At 30.5% G+C, this 20,398-nt stretch overlaps 1 protein-coding gene across 1 annotated transcript in view; it reads left to right on the top strand.

Annotated features, from left to right (window-relative positions):
• The first annotated feature begins 431 nt into the window (after positions 1–431).
• LOC126768237 (teneurin-a) overlaps positions 432–20,398 on the top strand; it is a 110,106-nt gene continuing 90,139 nt past the window's right edge. The window contains exon 1 of the mRNA XM_050486221.1: positions 432–530. Coding sequence (XP_050342178.1) covers positions 436–530 — 95 coding nt within the window. The 5' untranslated portion in view covers positions 432–435. The remainder of the gene's footprint in view (positions 531–20,398) is intronic.

The following is a 20,398-nucleotide window of genomic DNA, read 5'->3' as shown; positions in this document are numbered from 1 at the left end:
GATTTCCGTTCCATCGGATTGTGAGAGTGAAGAAATTTACATGTGATTTCTTAGCCTGAGATATATTTGCGCATTTTCTAATTTATAATATTTTTCCTAGATTATGTCATGTTCAATCATAATTTATAAAGAAAAATATATTCTATATATACCATTAAAAAGCTTAAAATAAAAAACGTTAGTAAAATGAAAAAAAAAGCTTAGACCAACAAGGCACCATAATCACAAGATTATTTAGAAAACAACGAAATAATACGTCATATAATATAAGAATTTACCAATAGGTGGTCATCAAACTCGTAACTAATGATGCAACTTTCAATTTTAGTAACCACTTTGCGAACAAGTCGTATATAATAGACATTTTTTTTTCTTTTAATCAGAAGATAGAATCATAAACTATGTTAAAAAAATTATATTGTTTCAGAATTCGTGATGTCTGAAGGCGGCCACGGCGGTTCCGGTACATATCCGGCTCGTTCTCCTATGTCCAGCTCAACGACAGGGCACTCCAGCTCAAGTCATCACAGGTTTGTTATAATTATTTAATGTTATCTGATAAATATTCTTTAGGAAAGCTCAGAAGAAGTGAGATACCGATGAATAACAAAAGTTCTAAGGGGTTAGGATCGAATCATATTAGTTTTAAGTGCTAGGCGGTCTGTAAACCATTGTGCTATTGACGCTTAATTTCAACAGAACATTTCAATACAATTTTAAAACCTTTTAGCAAAGTTCAAATCTATGTAAAAGGTTAAATTTTAGTTGTAACTTGAGCAATAAAGTCACTAAATGTGCACGTGAAAGCCCATAAATTTAATAAAGACATTTCTAACGATAAAAGAGTGCCTATCGGGAGACTAAAAAACCTTTATTAATGCACTTACTTTCCAAAATTTCCTTTGAGCTCTCGAGCCCTTCCGAACTAATCTTAGTCCAAAGGATCGTGAATTTGCGCATTCCGGCCTTACATTAAATTGAAAGCGACAAAGACATTTTGGAGACAAAATTTGACATATTTAAACAATAATATATATGAACGCAGTATCTATGATTACGTATAAGCAAAAACCAATCTTTGAATTATGTAATAAAGATATATTTATTATTATTATTAATAAAGAAAATTCAGAAATAATCTTTTAAAATAAACTTTATATAATTATATAATCAAACCATATAAAATGACCTTACGACTTACCATTGGGTGGTCTATTTGCCCACCAGACGTTACGTTTTAAAAATATAAGGTGTACATGGTGGTTTATACATTGCTTACAGTACCATTATCTATGGGCAAATTACTATGATACATATATTAAAAACTTCCAGATCTTTGAACTCTAATTTGAACTCGTGTGAATTTCACGAATAATTCTAATTGAAATTGTATTCCAAAGCTAATAAAAAATTGACAGACCCTCCAGCCTCCACGAGACAGCAGAGAGCGTCACAGGCTCTACATTAATTTAAACTTATCCGTGAGAAAATACTTTAAACTTTTCAAACGCGACGGTTTTCTAACTTACGTTTTAATTCTAGCTCTGTTTCCGGACGCAGGAGAAATTAGTAGCCTAGTTATTTAATGAAGAGTCTATATTAAATAGCGCTGCTGTACTATTTCCTATTGCGAATGAATTTAAATCATTATTTTATGTATTTTATGCTGTATATTGCTTAAGAGAGTTAATGCTATTAATAGTTAAACAAAATAATAACATATTTCGATATTAAATCTTGGGAACATTATTAAATTTTACCAAATTCTTATATCAAAATATATAAATATATCTCAACAATAACCTAATTCCAGTTACTTATTCTCACTTTACAAACAGATATTTAAAAATTCACTCTTTTGTCGATATGCCGGCGTAATCCTAAATGTTGAATGAACGATAACGTGTATTCCCTTTTCAAATCGTTCAACGGATATTTTAAATTTATTTTGCTGTTTCTCGTATCCTCATGTTAGCAAAAATTTGGTTTATGTCTTTTAGTTGACAGTAGATAAGATATATACATGTCAGTCAAAACGTTAAGCTTAGAATGAAGTATTATCATAATTGCTTTAAAATTTTTATTATCATTATATCATATTCGTCTTCAACTTATTTATCTTATTCTTATAATATTAAATGAGCAATTCTTGTGTACTCATATAGTGTATCTCCGAGCTGCTTAACATTTTGGCTCAATATTTTCAGAAACATAAGGTTTTGTTTTAAGTTTATCTACTTAGATGTTGGTCCTGAAAATGCAATTTTTCACAAAAAAAAAAGTGTACGTAATTTTATTAGAATCCATAATACTTTAACATTATATATTATATATGTAATAATAATCTCATAAAACTATTTTAAGTTCAAATGAATTAGTTAAAAGCTAGTTATTGTGTGCTAAACGGCAGTGAATTTAGAAACTCATCCGTGCAACTTCACCTAAGGCAGCGATCCTCCCCAGTGACGTCACAATTTTATGTAATTAACGTACGTAGCCGTTCGTGTCAGGTCTTGTTACACTGCAGATAACTTTACTTACGAGAAATCCTCGGATATTTTGTCCTTATAAATCTCGTCTTTCTAGCTAGTATTAAGTATTATGTAGTGTTGAGAGGTCTACGTTGGCTGACAACTTAAAATGAGCAAAGTATTGTATTAACGTTTTATAAAAATATAATATTTTAATTAAGAAAAAAATTGTGTTTTATTCATACAAAGGTTGACCTGCATATTCTGCGGAGCAATAATAGCTAGATATTTACGAGAACTGCTAATCATTAACAAACCGGTTCATTGCATTTAGCGTGCATACATTAAAAAAAAACCATTTTGAAATTATATTTCGATTCCCATTTTCCACTACACTCGAATGAAATAAAAATCCTTTATAGAAACAATGTTCAATATTTTTATTAGAATGTTAACAATGCATAGAATACAATATATCTCATATAAAAATATTGTACGACGAGTGTATTATTCCATAATTATAGAAACGCATTGTTTTAATACACTATAAACTTAAGAAACAATACTAATTAAAAATATCAGTAAGTTGGTAACTGTGCAGTTGGAGCTGAATGCAAAAAACTAACACAAGTGTTACCGTTATAAAAATAATCAATTGTACAAATAAATTGAAAAATATTCAAAAGTTACCAAGCAAGACAGGTTAAACTCATTAACATGACTCTTTCATTTCGTAAATCTAAAAAGTATTTTGCTTTGTAAAAATAATATCAAGACGAAATTTTATTACGACAGTTATTGAAATATTTTAATTTATATAATTCTAATAATTTATATATTTTAATTTATATTTGTAGATGAGCCGAGATGACCCAGTGGTTAATCAATGATTGCGGGTTGAAACCCAAGCACCTACTGAGTTTTTCATGAGCTTAATTTGTATTTATAATTCCTTTTGAGCTCTTCTATAAAAAAAATAAAGTGGGGAAATCTAAATGTGTCAAATTTCACTGAAAATCTGCACCAACCCCCCTAGTGCACGCGTAGCGTAGTGGAAGCTCCAATTATTTTATTCACGGGGAAAGGAGGCCTACCAGTGGAATATTTAGAGGCTATTCTTTTACTTTTATGTAGTGTATTGATTTAGAAGCATTGACACTGCAAGAAATAGATGTATTTTTTTAGTGTTACAGTTTCTTTAAGCAAAAGTAATCTACCGCGAGGTCACTTATTTTCTCATAACATATAAATAAAAAATATATATATACAGTAGGTACTACAAACGAGTGTGATAGTGCGCAGTGTACGCTCACCGGACGTACTCCTACGCCGCTCGCCGCGCTCCACCGAGACATGGAAATGCTCTACTGAATCTATTTACCACCAAAACCCCTTATCTACTTTTTGCTGAGCGAAAAACTGAAATGCAATTTTAAAATTAGCTATGCTGAAAATTTTAGAGAATGCACTCGCTTTTGTTAAATACGTACCCAAAAATCAAATGTGCGCTTCCATCTTTCCTTATTTAATGAAAAAGTGTTTTTTTTTTTATTATTATACTTATTCTTTTATAGATTATAAAAGAATAAGTATAATAAAAAAAAGTCATCCGTGTTTCACTTAAAAAAACACTAAAAGTAGACTTATAATATTTCAGTTTATCCAACATTTTTAAATTTATTTTCGTGGGATATTATCATTTATTGGTTTTTGCTACACCCGGATCTAGATAGGGCAACATACCTGGATCTAAATGGATATGAGAAATATATTATTCCCTTAAATCTATTCCGGCATACTTGAATATCTTTCCCTGTTTATTATTTATTGTGACTGCTAACGTTATCTTCACAGGCAATTGTGTCCTTTTAAAACTAAAACGTAAATCTGTTTCTTTTAAATTAATAACTTATTATCAACTAACCGACTAAGTATAAAATTAACAAAACCATGAAAAGGTATATATGCAGCGACGAAACGAAATACCTACTTAACCTATTATAAACTTTAACTTTAATTAGTTTATAAAGTTATTCATAAACCGAAAACAAATACTAATGTATGTATGAGTTTTTTCTACAATCTACTCAACTACCTACTAAAAACTGTCTATATTCTCATCTCGACAACTTTCATAAAAATTAATCCCATTTTTATAAAAACGACTTTGCAAATCCCAAAAACAAAGCATTAGATTTATTTTAGAACAAATCTGATTACCATACAAAAGGTTATAGTGAGTCAACCTTAAAAGATAGACAAATATCTGCGCGGGCGCGTTAACCGCTATCAGCATATTTAATATGATTGATCATAAACATATCAGAGTTCACACATTGGTGGTATCTAAATCTCTGAAACTGTCCACTTTTTAATGTTGTTTTGTTCCTAAAAACTTTCAATCATCATCATTTAACAATAATTTATAGGTAGCTAAAGTTTCAGCCAATTCAATTGAACAGTTATTTTATAGCATTTTCATATCGAATAAATGTTCGACGTGATTCTTTAAATTGTCATAACTTTATTATTTATAAACCGATTGAAATAAAACAAACACTAAATTTTAAGTGAAGCTTGCCACAATATATTAATATAAGCCGCGCTCAAATCCGTTAAGCCATTTCTCAGATTAGCGCGCACAAACGCACAGACAAACAGACAAAAATTCTAACAATAATTGTTTTGGGTTATATTGTGTTGACCCCTGGTAATAGTTTTACTCAAATATCTTCCATGTACAGAAAGCGATCAGTTACATTTTAATTATAATTTTGAAAAGATAAATACTTTATGTATGAATATGGCAGACCTTATGAAAACAATGTTTAAGTCAGATTGAGTTTTTGTTGTCCAGCACGTTAAAATGCACACAATTTGTAACGATGTTTGGAAAAATCATTTATTTTTAACATTGCCTATTCGTAATGAACTTTCTACACACACCTATTTTACCTTAAAGAGACATATTTACTTACAAACAAACACGTAACGTGATACATGCAAAATATTAATGACGTTTTCATATCGTACATAGGTCGCTATGACTGAAATAGCAAAGGTCATTAATACCTTATAGGGTAGATCCCTGTGCGGTCACAATTTTGCTTGTTCACGATTCGAGACGACCCTCACCCATTGCGTTAGCTTTCAAATTGAACCTAAATAATGCATGATCTAACCTTAAAATCTCATTTTATGTTATTACTTTTACTAGCTGAAGTTATTTGAACGGTATTGGTTTGCTATCTAAATGCAAATACCGCTTTTGACCGTCTCAATAGTGTGACAAGAGCTTTCGATTGACTTTTGATAAGTTGTCTTTAAAGGCGTATAAAGTTTTGTATTATGTTACTTGATTTTAATAAATTAATGTTTTATAACTTTAAAGTAATAATATCCTGGGATAATAATATTATTCACACATGGCCATCTGATCCCAAACTAAGCAGAGCTTGTACTATAGAAATCTGACAACTGATATACTATAAATGTTACTTTTATTTTGTAAATACATACTTATATAGATACTTACACCGAGATTCAGGACAAACAGACTTATTCATGCACACAAAAATCTGTCCTGGGTGGGAATCGAACCCTCAACCTTCGGCGTGAAAAGCAAGTATCTACCAACCACGCCAACCGACCCGTTAACCGTACTTTAAAGTAATATTTTAAACGTATGATGACTATCCATAGTTGTTATACTATACTAAATACTCAAATGCATTTATTTTATGTATGTTATCAATTATCTTATTACATTTTACTTTATATATTTTACTTCACTTCTGAGTATTATAAAATTGTAATAATCTAACATTTAATTTATATATGTATAAAATAAAATACAAATGACACACACACTAGTAACTTTAATTAGGATTCTTTCTTATTTTAATACTACTTTCAGTTTTATAAGCTATTACAACACTTTGAAAATATATATATCCTTTTAAATATATTTGCTTATTACGTTATTAAATTAAAATTATTATACGTTGCATTATATTGTTAAACATCGTTATTAGCTGCATATGTTTATTATTATTACCAAAATTTCTATAACTTATAGTTTTGTAGCCAACTGAGAACAATGATTATTATTAGTAATAACGGCGTGTTTTCGACTTCAATATAAAGTATCTTAAGTTAGCATATATACATACAAAATATGAATAATACTTATGCGCGACTAAATTGGCTAAATAATTCTTTCCTTACGAAAACTCGTAAGCATAATAAACTAGGACTATATCTGAATACAATAAACAACTATGATAAATTAGACGAGTCACCGTGTTCATTAGTCTAACTTCAAAAACAAGAGGAGGCAATAAAATTACCCCTTTATAATACGTAAGTGGAATCGAATCATATGCTATCATTAATCATAATTACCCTCTTTCGACTCACCTAATCCCCACATGAAATACCACTTATATTTTGTTTGTTCATCAAATCCTTGAACTAATTAAATACAAAGATTAAAAGGAAGTCTTTTCGAAGGATAGAGTGTATTCATTTAGTTTAAGCGTTCGTTATTTTGAATTAAAATTCATAGTGATTTAATAAATTTATTTTTAATTGACCTACAATGTTTAAAGCACAATTACTGTTAGGATGCTTACAGCGTAATTACACAATTATATCAAGAGCACGTCGCGCCAGGTAAATCTCACTGTTACTACATTTTATTTCTGCAATTATTCTTAAGTCACATTTTTTATTTCTAAATAAAATTCAAGTATACAATTATATTGAAGTATTTGATAATAAACATAAATGGATTTCCGAGTGATGCCGTTATAAGTAATGAATCTGTTACTAGAACGTGATCACGCATGAATTACTCGTTTAAAAAAAACCAAATATTTAGGACATTATCATTAATAAAAAGAGAAATAAATGAAATCATTAAATGTATTTTTTTTCGAGTTATCAACTATTGAATAATGGCTCAAATCTTGGCAATTGGAAACTATTTTGGAAAATATTAAAGTTTCTAGAATACAATTAAAGCACGGTATTTTATTTACAAAATTCAATCAAACGAAATCAATGTTAAAAGTTCAAAAACCACTTTTAAAGGTTTAGTTTGTCACTGTGACAATATAATTCTTTATTTATATTAAATTACTTAGTTATTTAAAAAACAATACTATAATATTTCTATATTTTTTTTTACTTCTCTATTTCTATTTTTTACAAAAAGCCAAAATCTTCTTAAGTAAAAACGAATAGTAAAGAGTGCGGATCGAAACAGTGACTCATGTTACTAGGTAGCTCGTATAAAGTTGAGCATTATTCTATACAAAAAAATTAATCTTACATCATTCGAAAGGTTACAATGCTGAATTTCTATCAAGGATTCGCAAAGTCTAGCGGTAAACGTTATAGTATACAAGTGTGTGCCTAAACAGAGGAAGTACCTTATATTTATTACCACTCTTATATTTCATAATAATAAATGAACATTTCTTGTATATATATTTTGTGTTTCTCGGAAACAGTTGGGCTCAAATCGTGTATTTAGATAAGATTTTACTTTTTAAGTTTATTTTTATAGATGTGTTACAAGAAAAAACGCAATATTACACAAAATAAACAACACAAAGAAGCAAATAAATTACAACATTTGATTGAAGTGTATCAGCAGCTACTTTAAATTAGTAAACGCTTAAAAATAATATATACACACTTAACGACTAAATAATCAAAAACATACAAATTACGACAGCGATTGCTTAATTTATTTGAAACAATAAATATATTTCTAAAGGTATTTGTTAATCATAAAGACGAGAAAGCAAAGAAATGTCATATTTGTATTTACAGAAAATAATATATTTCCATAAAATATATAATGTGCGAACACCGACACCGAAATGATTCCTACAGCCTACCATTAAACAGATTTTCCTCAAATAAACAAGAAAAACAGCCATAAGTATCGATAATACTTATCCGAACTGTTCATTCGTTTTCCATCAACTCGTCGGCTGCTAAAAGGGGAAAAAAATAAGACCGGCTGACCACATGTCGAGCCATCCTACTCGTACCCGCTCCCTCGAAAGTGAGTGACGTCTCAGCCGCAAAGAAGCTCCATTAACCAACAACTTTAAGGGGCTCAACGAAGATGCGAACGCGTAATAAATAAAGCTTTTGAGACAGATAAATTATCTTTGACTTGCGTACAACCACTTTTGACAAATTATCTGTCATAAAAGCTAAAAACAAATTTGTTTAGAACAGAAAAACTTACGAAACGCGTATGAATAATTGAAGTTTGAAAAGATTTTATGCTCGCGGGGTCAGGGAAGTATATTAACATTTTCCCGCACAAACTGAACGCCAAAATTGAGGTAGGACATTGGAAAGAGCGGGGGCTGATGTTGTTAAAGTTTTAATTGCTTTTATCGCAGGCTTTAGCTTTAAAAGCCTGAAAATGCGTGTGACTATGTACAGTTATCGAATTAAATCTTTTAACGGAGTGCGGTTTAATGGCGACACTCCATTAAGTCTCGCGGTCGAATTGGTCACATGCCCTTTTAGTGTAAATTATATTATACACATAATAAACGTTTAATAAATGTGAATTACTTTTACTAATATGGGTTGAATATTCTATCATTAAGAACGTTAAATATTAACAATAAATAAGGATAAGCTATTTTGTGCAAATTTTACGAATTTCTGTTGTTAACATTAACTGTTAGCTAGTGGCTCGTGTGTATGCTTACTTACTAAATTGGATGGGGTATGTTTAACTTGGTATAAAGGTTCCGTTGTGAGCATACTGTAATATGTCATAATTTGATATTTTTAATTGGACAAAAAATCGAATAAAAGTCGAATACTTTAAAATATAATATGACAAACTAGGTCGACATTCAATTTTATAGGGCTAGCTTACCTTACCTACCTTATACCTTTACCGTACTATCTACATCCACATGTACATAGAGTCAAGTATTTAACAAGTATATAAAAAAAAAACCAGACATGATTTTTAAATTTTTTTTTTTTTTAAATTAATTGACAATGGCACCAGTATTCCTGCGAGTACTTATAAGAGTTATATGCTCGATAGCTACTTTTCGTTAAACATAATATTAACCAAATAAATGTAAATTTCTAAATGGCCGATAGTACAGGTACATAACAAAGGTTGCTAAGCGTAAAACGGTATAAAATATTTTAAGTCGTGTGAACCGTCTCTGTTTCATATATAAAATAAAAAGTAATTTATTATGACAAATTACTGTCGTTATCGATTGAACCATAATAAGTTATAATAAATGTTGTCATTTCCTATACAAAGTAAAATATAAATTAAGTTAGTAAGCCTTTTTAATACAAAAAAATATACATAAACGAGTATAATACTTAATTTAAAGTGTTTATTTTATTTTTATAAAATGTTGAGTAACAACATAGATTTAAACAAATGTTGGTTGCCTGGAAAAGATCGCTGTGTAGCTATAAAGCCGCGTAAGTAGTATGCTAATTAGGTTCTAGCCATGTGTTATGTATTTTTTTAATCTTCGTGGTATACAATAAAATATATTCTATCTATCTATTTACATTTTTAAATGATTGATTGTACTTTACTACTTTGCACTAGTTTCGACTGTCCTCGCGTTGTCGCTACCCTTCATTTTCAAACTTTACCGATATATGTAGACTACAACAATATATATTCTCGTAGGAAAATCTGTTAACAAGTCACAGCGAAAACAAAATGACAGCGGCCGCTGACAAAGTGACCATTAGTCGTTTGTAGATTTATTCAGCGAATATCCCGTCCAGGCAGATATAGTTAAAATCGTTTGTTTCAATCGTGAACAATATGTCATAATAACGACGCCCTATGCTCGGGTTGCATCCAGTTGTCCTGCTATTGTCCCATGCTATCCAATTAACATGAAACATGTCAAGCACATTGATATGGAGTGATGTTTCGCTGTGTCACTAATTATCAGCCTTTTGTTACGCAAATATTGTACATGACCATAAATGTCTGTTTGTTTACAGCTATACTGTTTCAGACGTAACTTCAATATAATTTAATATTTACTTGGTGGTAAAGCTTGAGCTTTGTGCTAACCCGTCTAGTTAGGTACCACCCACTCATCGCATACATATTCATATTCTACCGCTAAACAGTAATACTTAGTATTCTTATATTTCGGTTTTAAAGGTGATTGAACCAGTGAGACAGGCACAAGGGACATAACACCTTTCCCAAGAAGTTCCCAAGTTTGATTTGACATTGGCGATCTAAGTGATGGGTAATATTTCTCACAGAGCCAATGCCTATGGATGGTCGTGACCACTTATCAGGTGGCCCATTTGGCAATCTGCCTGGCAAATTTAAATTAAAAATGTATGGCGTCCAATCGAATCGATAGCATCCGTATTTAAAGCATCCACCGTGTTCTGGGAAACAGCCATGATAGGTTAGTAGTTTAATCAATAGCAATCTTCGCGTGATTTGCTAAGTTTTATAGATGAAATTCACATAAATTAGTCATTATTTTACTCCGTGGACTTTATAATAGTATTTTTATAGAAAAAAGTAGTTATATCTTTTATCAAGGAGTTACTAATATTTGAGAGGACATAGGTTGCCTGTCCACAAGTCTAAATAGTTTTAACAATCGTTTGGCGCTGTAATGAATGGGATAATATTTCTCAAAATGGCAATGTCTGTTTGAATGGTAGTGACTATTTAATATTAGGTGACTCATTTGCCAGTCTATGTTAAATAAAATAAAATATATAAAATATAATAAAAATTTCAGGCATTTATTCTGTGAAATGTACTGCCATAGCATGTTCACCAATCAAAAACGATTGATGATTTAAAAAAAGGTGTGAGGCGTATCACTGTTATGATTTTATAACACTTCACTTACATTAAACTCAATAATTATTTTTTAAAACCTCAAATCTTTTTTAAATGTCATTTCCAACTTTATTTTATTATCATATATAAACTATTAAACAAAACATAAACGCCAGTATCAATGAAAACTTATCAAACATTAAAGAAATATAAATACAATTATTTCTTTATATATTTATAAAAATATTATTATTATAGTATTTATGTATATCTATATGTATTCACATATAGATTTTACTTCTTGTCAACATGTCTCCATTTAAAACTATGACTATCTAGGATTTATTTCTAGAAATCGCTATAGAGCGATATGATACTATTTTTATACTTATTTTCTATGAGTGGTGTACTATAAAAGAATATCCACCTATCTACTCATTTTTCCCAGCTATTTTTAGAGTAGGTACGACAATGGCCCAAAAATTGAACCTACGATTTTCACATCGCTAGCCGTTACATAGATATCAGGGTATCCTTACAATACATTATATGTTTGAACGATTGTAAGCAGATATTCTATAAAAAGATGAGTAAAAAAATCAAACTATTCCGCTAGATTTAAGATATCTGACAGGATAAAACACACATATATCAGCATTACTTAAAAACATGTTTAGCAGATGATTAGTTAAATAATACTGTGTCTTCTTCTCTCAAATGTCAATACAATTATGACAGAAAAAGCAAAATCAGTGTTTAACTAATGTCACTAAGCAACGTTTGTAAGTAAGGCCGTATATGATATTAGCCATTTAAGCTGCTTAATAAAGTAAAAACGAATCACTATTCTTAAAGGTTCATAATTAATTCATTACGATTTACAGTACTGACGTGAGTATTGGTCATGATTCGCAATAAACGGCGTGAATAAATATTCTTACAAGGTTTTATTTAACTTACAATGTTTGCTTTTACAATTAGTTCAAATCTTGCAAGCCTACAGAGTTGAAATTTACATGTGTCAGTTTCGTCGACAATGCATGTATTGTAAGGATACCCTGATTACCGTAGTTAGATGGACATAGACACAATATTTTGTACATAAAAGCTTACTCGTCTGGGCAGGTACCACCCACTTATCAGATATTCTACTGCAAAACAGCAGTATTTGGTATTGTTGTGTTCCAGTTTGAAGGGTGAGTGAGCCAGTGTAATTACAGGCACAAGAGACGTTATGTCTCTTGTGCCTGTAATACTACATTAGTACTCCAATATATACTAAGAGCCTGTTTAAAGATTAATAATATTATGTAGGCTGTACAACACCCAATGGATCTAGGCAAAACTGCTGCAATATATAGGTATTACTGATATATTAACTACGAACATACAATAAAATTAAATATCATTATTAAATATACTAATATAAATAAACACAGGCAAACGTCTTTATTTATTCGACTTAATTGACGAAACTAGCGTGGGATGTAATTATCGGAGTAATATCAAATAAAAATCGCTCGCTAACGACCTCCGGGGCAAATCATGCGTCCATAAGCAATCCTCTTACGAGTATGTTAAGCCCCTTCGCCCCAGCACATAAGCCGAGCAATAGAGATATGATAGACGTTATTAATTAGATGTCGTTACGTCTTATGCCATTTCATTGTGTGAAAGCGGAAAAACTATTGCCCTAAGTAAACTTCCCCTGAAGATTCATCGAACCCCTCGAACCATGGGTCTTTCGCAAATCGATTATAATCATTAACTCTATGTACAAACAATGCTGTATAATACTTTCCCCATTATGTTCAATATTATACAGAAATATTTTTATACAAGACTTGATTTAATTTTTTTTGTTACGTGTGTAGATCAAACTTTGGAATTGTTTTTTTTAAATCTAACAGTACCTACACCATGAAGCTGTAATTTTGCTTGAGCTTTTGGTATTTGTGGTATACTAACCACAATTTTCTAAATTGCAGATGAAAATCCGATCAAAAACAGAATGCTCATTGGTATTACGTCATTGGCTGTCATCGATCAATTATATTTAAATTTAATTCGTCATTTTGTTAAAAGAAAAACATATCATGAATATTTTTCAGTGCATTTAGTCTGCATTATATTTTAACTAGAAACCATTATAAACGTATCTTTGTAACAGGACACAATATGCGTTAAACGTTAAGTAAATATTGTTGTTTATTTTAATCTACAATCATCTCTATGTTCATCCATACAAGACTCATAGGCTTTAATTTCCGGGCACTTCATATAAAAATATGATAATGAAGCGTAAACATGTTCATATTGTTGATGCAATTTATTGAACGATAAAGTTAGATATAAAAATATAATATTGTTGTTCTGAAATTAACATTATATTTTTAAATAAACAACGTTTAATATTCATACATTGTTTGAAATAACTTTAAATGAGTGGTATCATAAGTATACATTATGAATAGTAAACAACACGGCTACGGGCTTCCGTGCTTGAAAACATTTACGAACTCATTCATGTTGCATCATTAGCAATGACTTTTTAATAATGTTTGTATTCTCTGAAAATCGCCCACACGTCAACAATCGTACACAAAACTAATTACACGATTCCGCTAAATTTACTTGCCAATTACGAACATAGTTGTCAGCAAATCGTGGCTGCAATTACGTATTGCGAGCACGCGGCGAATTGAATTTTATTTTAAAACCCGTGATACCAGAGCAGACTCTCCTGTTACGCGCCATTTCATGCGTAATTTGATATTCGGATGACAAATTAGTCGGCGAACACCGAGAGTGCGCCTGAAATTATAGGACGCTGCTCCGACCGTACCGCTACGTCGCGTCGGATGACGGAGCTACCTTCTCGTTATCTATATTAAAGTAAAGTTAGACAATGAACTATGTATTACAAAAATTATATCTAGTACATAGATATTTGAAATAAATAATTTTAGAAAACAATTTTGATGTGAGATTGATTAAAGCGCCGAATTACGACCACAGATTACAAGTATTAGAGTAACGGGAAATCAAAACTTACCTGTAACGCCTCGTAATATATGTAAAATTTACATATTTTATTGTACATTGCAAAATTTACTGTAAAAAATCAAATATAGCGTGTTCTAGTAAATATTTATATAAATAAAGTAATATATAAAGACTAAGTGTCATTATATGAGTGTATTATTTTTATGAATACATATATAGTTAATCTATAGCTCTAAAAATGATTTCATTGCTTAGAATAAGAAAGTTTATGCCATTATTATTCAAGACACTTATTAACTCATCTGACTTTAACTCGTCACACACATGTATATATATGTCTAACAAATACATTTGAATAGTTATAATACAAGATTGTTGTTATATATAATAATATGGCTTGACTTTTTAACAAAAGCTTAAAATTATAAAACTATAATATGAAGCTGTTTTTTTATTGTTACAAATACTTAATTAATAAATTCTTAAAAATTACTTAGTTAATATTTAACTTTTATATACTATTAACAGTCAACAGTCATATTACGTTGAACAATCGAATTTACTTTGCTTTTAATATAGCCCGATGACGTCATTAAAATATTTCTCAATCGTAATTTTAACATATTTATTTCAAAGTTTTGCCAATACGAGGCCCTTAATAAAACATAATATGTATTTCTCTACAAACATGTAAGAGGCTATCCCTGAAATAAAATAAGTTAACAAAACTTTGCAGACATCGAAGAAGCACTTAAAATAACGACTATAAAACAAACAAACTACTGATTACATAAAGTACCACAAAGCTCCTATTTTCTAAAATAAGGATGAAACTAATATAACAAAAATGATTATAGGGAATTTAAAAAAATCTATTTCATATCTATTTCGAACATATAAGGGGCGAAACAGAGAATCAACGATGTTTTAGAAGACAGTTAGTAATTAACTATTTTTTAAAAATATGTGTGTTACGAGCTTAAAATGCCGTTAATTCCCCATTACTAGGCAAAGCCTTAATTAAGATGAGACTTAATTAAATGTATAAAAATAACATAGTTACGATATATGGCCGCGTGTATAGATTGGCAAGAATTCTGACAACATTTCCCCGTCGAATAGCAATTATAAAAATCATATCATATATAATATATATTATTTGGGACATTTTGTAATACCGAATTACTTCTGATGCACGTAAAGTAATAAACACAACTTTAATTACACCATCATAACGTTATTTATAGTTAAAATAACGCAAATGCTATAACCCGCGACGAATATAAAAGCATTGCTTATAAAATTTAAACAAACAAGTTACACAAGGATGCTCATTAAAACGAGAGAGCTCTAATTTCTTAAACAAAACTTTGCTGCAATGACTCGTTATCCTGACTTGAAGCGGTAATTGGACGGACGTAATTACTGTTTGCTTGTAAAGTCATCATCTTATCATCGCCAAAAAGGTATTAGAGAAAAACACGACTTGAAGGGTATATAAGGGTAGTTACATCCCCAAACTGACTTGTGGGACAGAAGACAGACCAAGTAAGACGGTTATTAATATCTTTAAACCCGGAAATAACGAACGCCTCTCAAAGGGTAGACGTCAAAACAAGGCAATTATAAGATGGGGTAATTAGGTCGCTGTATAATCTTTAGATTTTCAACGCCATTTTCATGAAAATACACCGTGGATCCTATTTCATACTCGCATACCTATCATGCTAATTAGCGTAGATAATGATGTAACTTCGCGGAAGAATTTTAATGATATTTAACGTAAGTGACCTAATTTTAAGCAAAACTGTATATCGCTATGAAAATATTATATCACATAATTTTTAGTGTCGATTATTTTGGTTAAATGTATTGTAATCTACCTTTAGCAATCCAGCTGTATAAATGTATTGAAATCTTAACAACATTCAAATAGCAAGAATTGATACAAATATCCATTTTTTTAACAAGATTAAATAACATTTAACTTTATATGAAGCGTATAATATAATGCCTTCTTTTCAGTTAAAACTTCAATGGTACATTTGTTCCATTAAATTAAATCAAAATTATAAAGATCGAAAACCAGGTAAAGTCACTTCTATTTGTACATTTGGAATCATTTCTACGAAAAAATTGCGCTAAGAGCGATCACATTTACGAAGACTAAAGGAACAATTTCGTTAGGTGCCCGTTGGAAAATTTGCTGACTTCAAAGGGCATTTTAACAACGCCTTTTTCCTCTTTGTTGACTTTTAAAAAAGTATTTAAAACAAAAAATATTTCAACGGCCATTGCCTTTGTTGAAATAATTTTAACGAAGTATCTTTCCTCCGCGAAAATTTATTTCCATTAACCTTTATAAAAATATCCTTCATTATTTGACGTCTCAAATACACTCCTATCATTGAATCTAATTGTAACATGGAAAACGAGCTTTTATAACTAATAAATTAAATAATTAACTAATTTTAACAACATTCTATTTAATAGCTGCAAAAATGAAATTAACATCACCATAGACTTAACAAATAGAAATACTTTCATTGTCTGATACAGTATTATTTGTCGAAAAGAACACACCAGTAATGTCCTGTCGCAAAGACCTTTGGCCAAGATTGTTAAGTCTTAGAGATTATTCCACCACGCTGCTCTACTGCGTTAACGTAGATATATGAAACAGAATTTTATTCAACAATGCAGGTTGCCTTACGATATTTTTCATTGCAGAGAATGTTATGAATTAGAACCACAAATTAAGCTCTTGAAAATGTAGTTGTACTTGCTCGGTTTAAACCGCCGATCTTCGGTTTCAATCTACTCGTTGTACGTACTGGTACGTTTGTCGGTCACAGGAGCAATTATTTTTGACATGTATTTATTGGACAAAAACTTTAAATTACTTTCGACCCAATTTAAGTGACTACTGAACCAATTCGGAAATTGCCTTCGTTCAAATTTCTATTCTCCCCTTTTGTTTTCTTTACTGATATCGAAATTCGTAACCCTACAAATTTATTACATATTCAATTATCACAATTGAATTGAAAAGCTTTTTGATGAAATACTAATACCTGTCCTGACATCAAACAAATTAAATTTGTGTTAAGCCCCATTATATTGTTTTATATAAAAGTGTATAAACAAATATTATAATAGACTGTAATATATCTTCCCACACGCCTCGCGTCCGCGCGAAACATCTAGTGTTATTATATATATCCTACTCCAACCACAAGAGGAGTAAAGACAAATAAACAACTTTGACATTTAATTGACTTGATATAACTGTTTGAGATCTTGAATAATCTATGGATTTCATTATGGATTCGCCAAAAAATAGCCTATTGAATGTCGGCAGAGTTGTTATCGAAACTTATTCAAAATTGTTTGTAGTGCATAATATAAGCAGAGCTATTAGCAAATCGCATGAAATACGTAAATCTGAGATTTGTTTATCTTTACTCCTTATTCGATTGGAAAGGGCTATAGATATTAAATTATAATATGACTTATTTTTCTTTTTTATAAGACGAAATGAAAAGATTTTCATGTAAATACATATTACACATAGAATTTAATGCATTTATTTATATTATTCAGAGTAGTAAGTTACTCTTCTAGCATTATCTCAGCATCAGTTATATATATTATACTCGTAGTTGTATCTCTTATAAAATGAACATACACTAAGAATATCAGCTGAAAACTGAATTTTACGAAATTCAATTTCCTTTTCTTTATATGATGACATTATGCAACGTTACATGTTTTTTTTATTCGTAAAATGGATGGAACAAAGGGATTCATCTCGTATCATTAAAAATAAATAACATAATCAAAAAACATTTTTCATTATGTTATTTTTATATTGTAATAAAATTTCAAGTAAAGTGGATTCTTTGTATACGCTATTGAGATTCCTGCCACCTCTCTTCGTACAACTCTCTTTGGAGGAAGCTCATCAAACTATCCTATAACTAAATGAGCCCCTATTTTTATACCTGTACTAAGCATGAAATACTAATACATGCAGTCAGTTCAGGGTTAGGTTATATAAGAATTTTTTCTTTAAATCTAATCATATTTCATACTATATTTATTAGTTTATACTTTGAAGATGGACAAAGGCTAATTAAATCGTTTTTATTATTGTTTATTGGTTTATTTTTCTAATGAGCAATTGACGACGTTTAATACTTTCAATATAATTATTAGGTTGTTACAGAAAAAAACACTAGTTACTTTTATAAAAGAAGTAAAAAGACTTCTCAATAAAAATTATGTTAAGTGATTATTTCTCTACTGCTTTACATTTATGAATTTATTCATATTAGTATAGTAGTGTAGCGCCGCATTGTCAGCTTTAACGTGTTAAATCAATAAGAAATATCATTCCAACGTTTCTAGCTCAAAACACACTATTACTATCTCAAGCTCAACATAACGAAGACGCCTGATGCACAAGCAAAAGCAAACTATAACTTGCGCTAGATATTGCTTCAGTCTTGCGTTGTATCGGCTTAATCAAGTGGCACATCCACCAATCACAATGCCCATGGCTAGCAATGCTATGTTTGTTAATTCAGCCTATTGTGTTCATAAATAGATTTCCAAATGTATTGGCAATTTCTATGTGAGATTTTATCAATTTTTCTTTATGCTTAATTAATACTACAAAATATTTTTTCTTTGATTATTATTATAATATGTGGGTTCGTAACAACGTCTATTGCAAAATTTCATAGTGATAGTTGAGAAGTGAATTTGTGAACACGTTACAAAAAAAATAAACAAACTCAATATCGCATTTTTAATATTAGTCAGGATATAAACCCATATATATCTTTATATAAAGAAAAGAGCATTTCGAAAATATGTCTAAAAAAGTTTAATTACAAATTAGTTATTCATATAAATAAAATTCGAAATGTTTTTTTACACATACAGTAAATTGGCATATCGGAATTAAATTTATGGACTTAGAAACATTTACAGCATATATTCAATATTGATGATCAATACTAAACCACATACGGCAGAAATGAGGGGTTGGGCGTAATGAGAACGGCTGTAGAAGCGTTCGCGCGTAGCACCAAGCGAGCCGTGACAATTTCGTCAGTCTAAACGTGCGCACCAATATACCAACCTAAAAATATGCATTTCGTGTACTAACACGCAAAAATCAAATTCAGATTTAAACCAGACAAAATTTTATCCCCCAACTCGAATTATTATTCATATAACGACACCACTCGAATTCATACTCTAGCATTCTTGACTAATGTTCGAATTAAATTAGTTTGGCGAGCGGTGAGTGTCTACTACCCTCACTATACGAGTAATAAACCTATCTACTATTTAAATTTAGTTTAGGAAATTAATTAAGCCGAAACCAAGTGAACGGACGGCGTACACCGCGCTCTGTCACAAACGTCAATGGCAGGCGTCGCACTGTTTTATTCTCGCACTAATACCGTCAGTGGGAGACGCAATCGAATTTGCCAAATGACGCTCACACTAAATTGGTGAAGAGTGATTGATTGAAACACTCCGCAGCTAAATCATTTCACATGGACAATAATTTAATCTGAATATTTAGAGCGTGTCAATAATACAGGTGCATTTTTGTTTGATGTTTGATCTCGATTTATCGATTATTGCAACTGAATTAACGACAACCTCTAAATTCATTATAAACAAAATGCTTACTGGTTTTTTGTAACCTTAAAACAACAAAGCAAACGTCAAAATGTGTTCTTTGTTTATCACAGTCCACGTTTTGATGGATTTTTAATTTAATAACTCCATTAACTGATGACCGGTCTAGTAGCAGATAGGTGGTACTGGTGACCTGACATATAGTATTAGCCTGATTAGCTGCGAGGCGGCACGCCTCTGCAAAAAGCTTTAAAACGTAGCCAGTAATTCAGTTAGCTAGTGCAGTGTACACTACGACCCGAACACCACTCGGCATTCTTGCTGAAGTGTAGCACTTTAATTTTTCGAACTTCGTTTTACAATTATTTTCAAGTGAAATGTGATATAACAATAGCCTCTATTTCAT

Source organism: Nymphalis io, chromosome 4 (assembly GCF_905147045.1).
Source record: "Nymphalis io chromosome 4, ilAglIoxx1.1, whole genome shotgun sequence".
NCBI lineage: Eukaryota > Metazoa > Arthropoda > Insecta > Lepidoptera > Nymphalidae > Nymphalis > Nymphalis io.
Note: the sequence above shows the minus strand (reverse complement) of the source record. Positions and strands in the feature narration are given on the sequence as shown.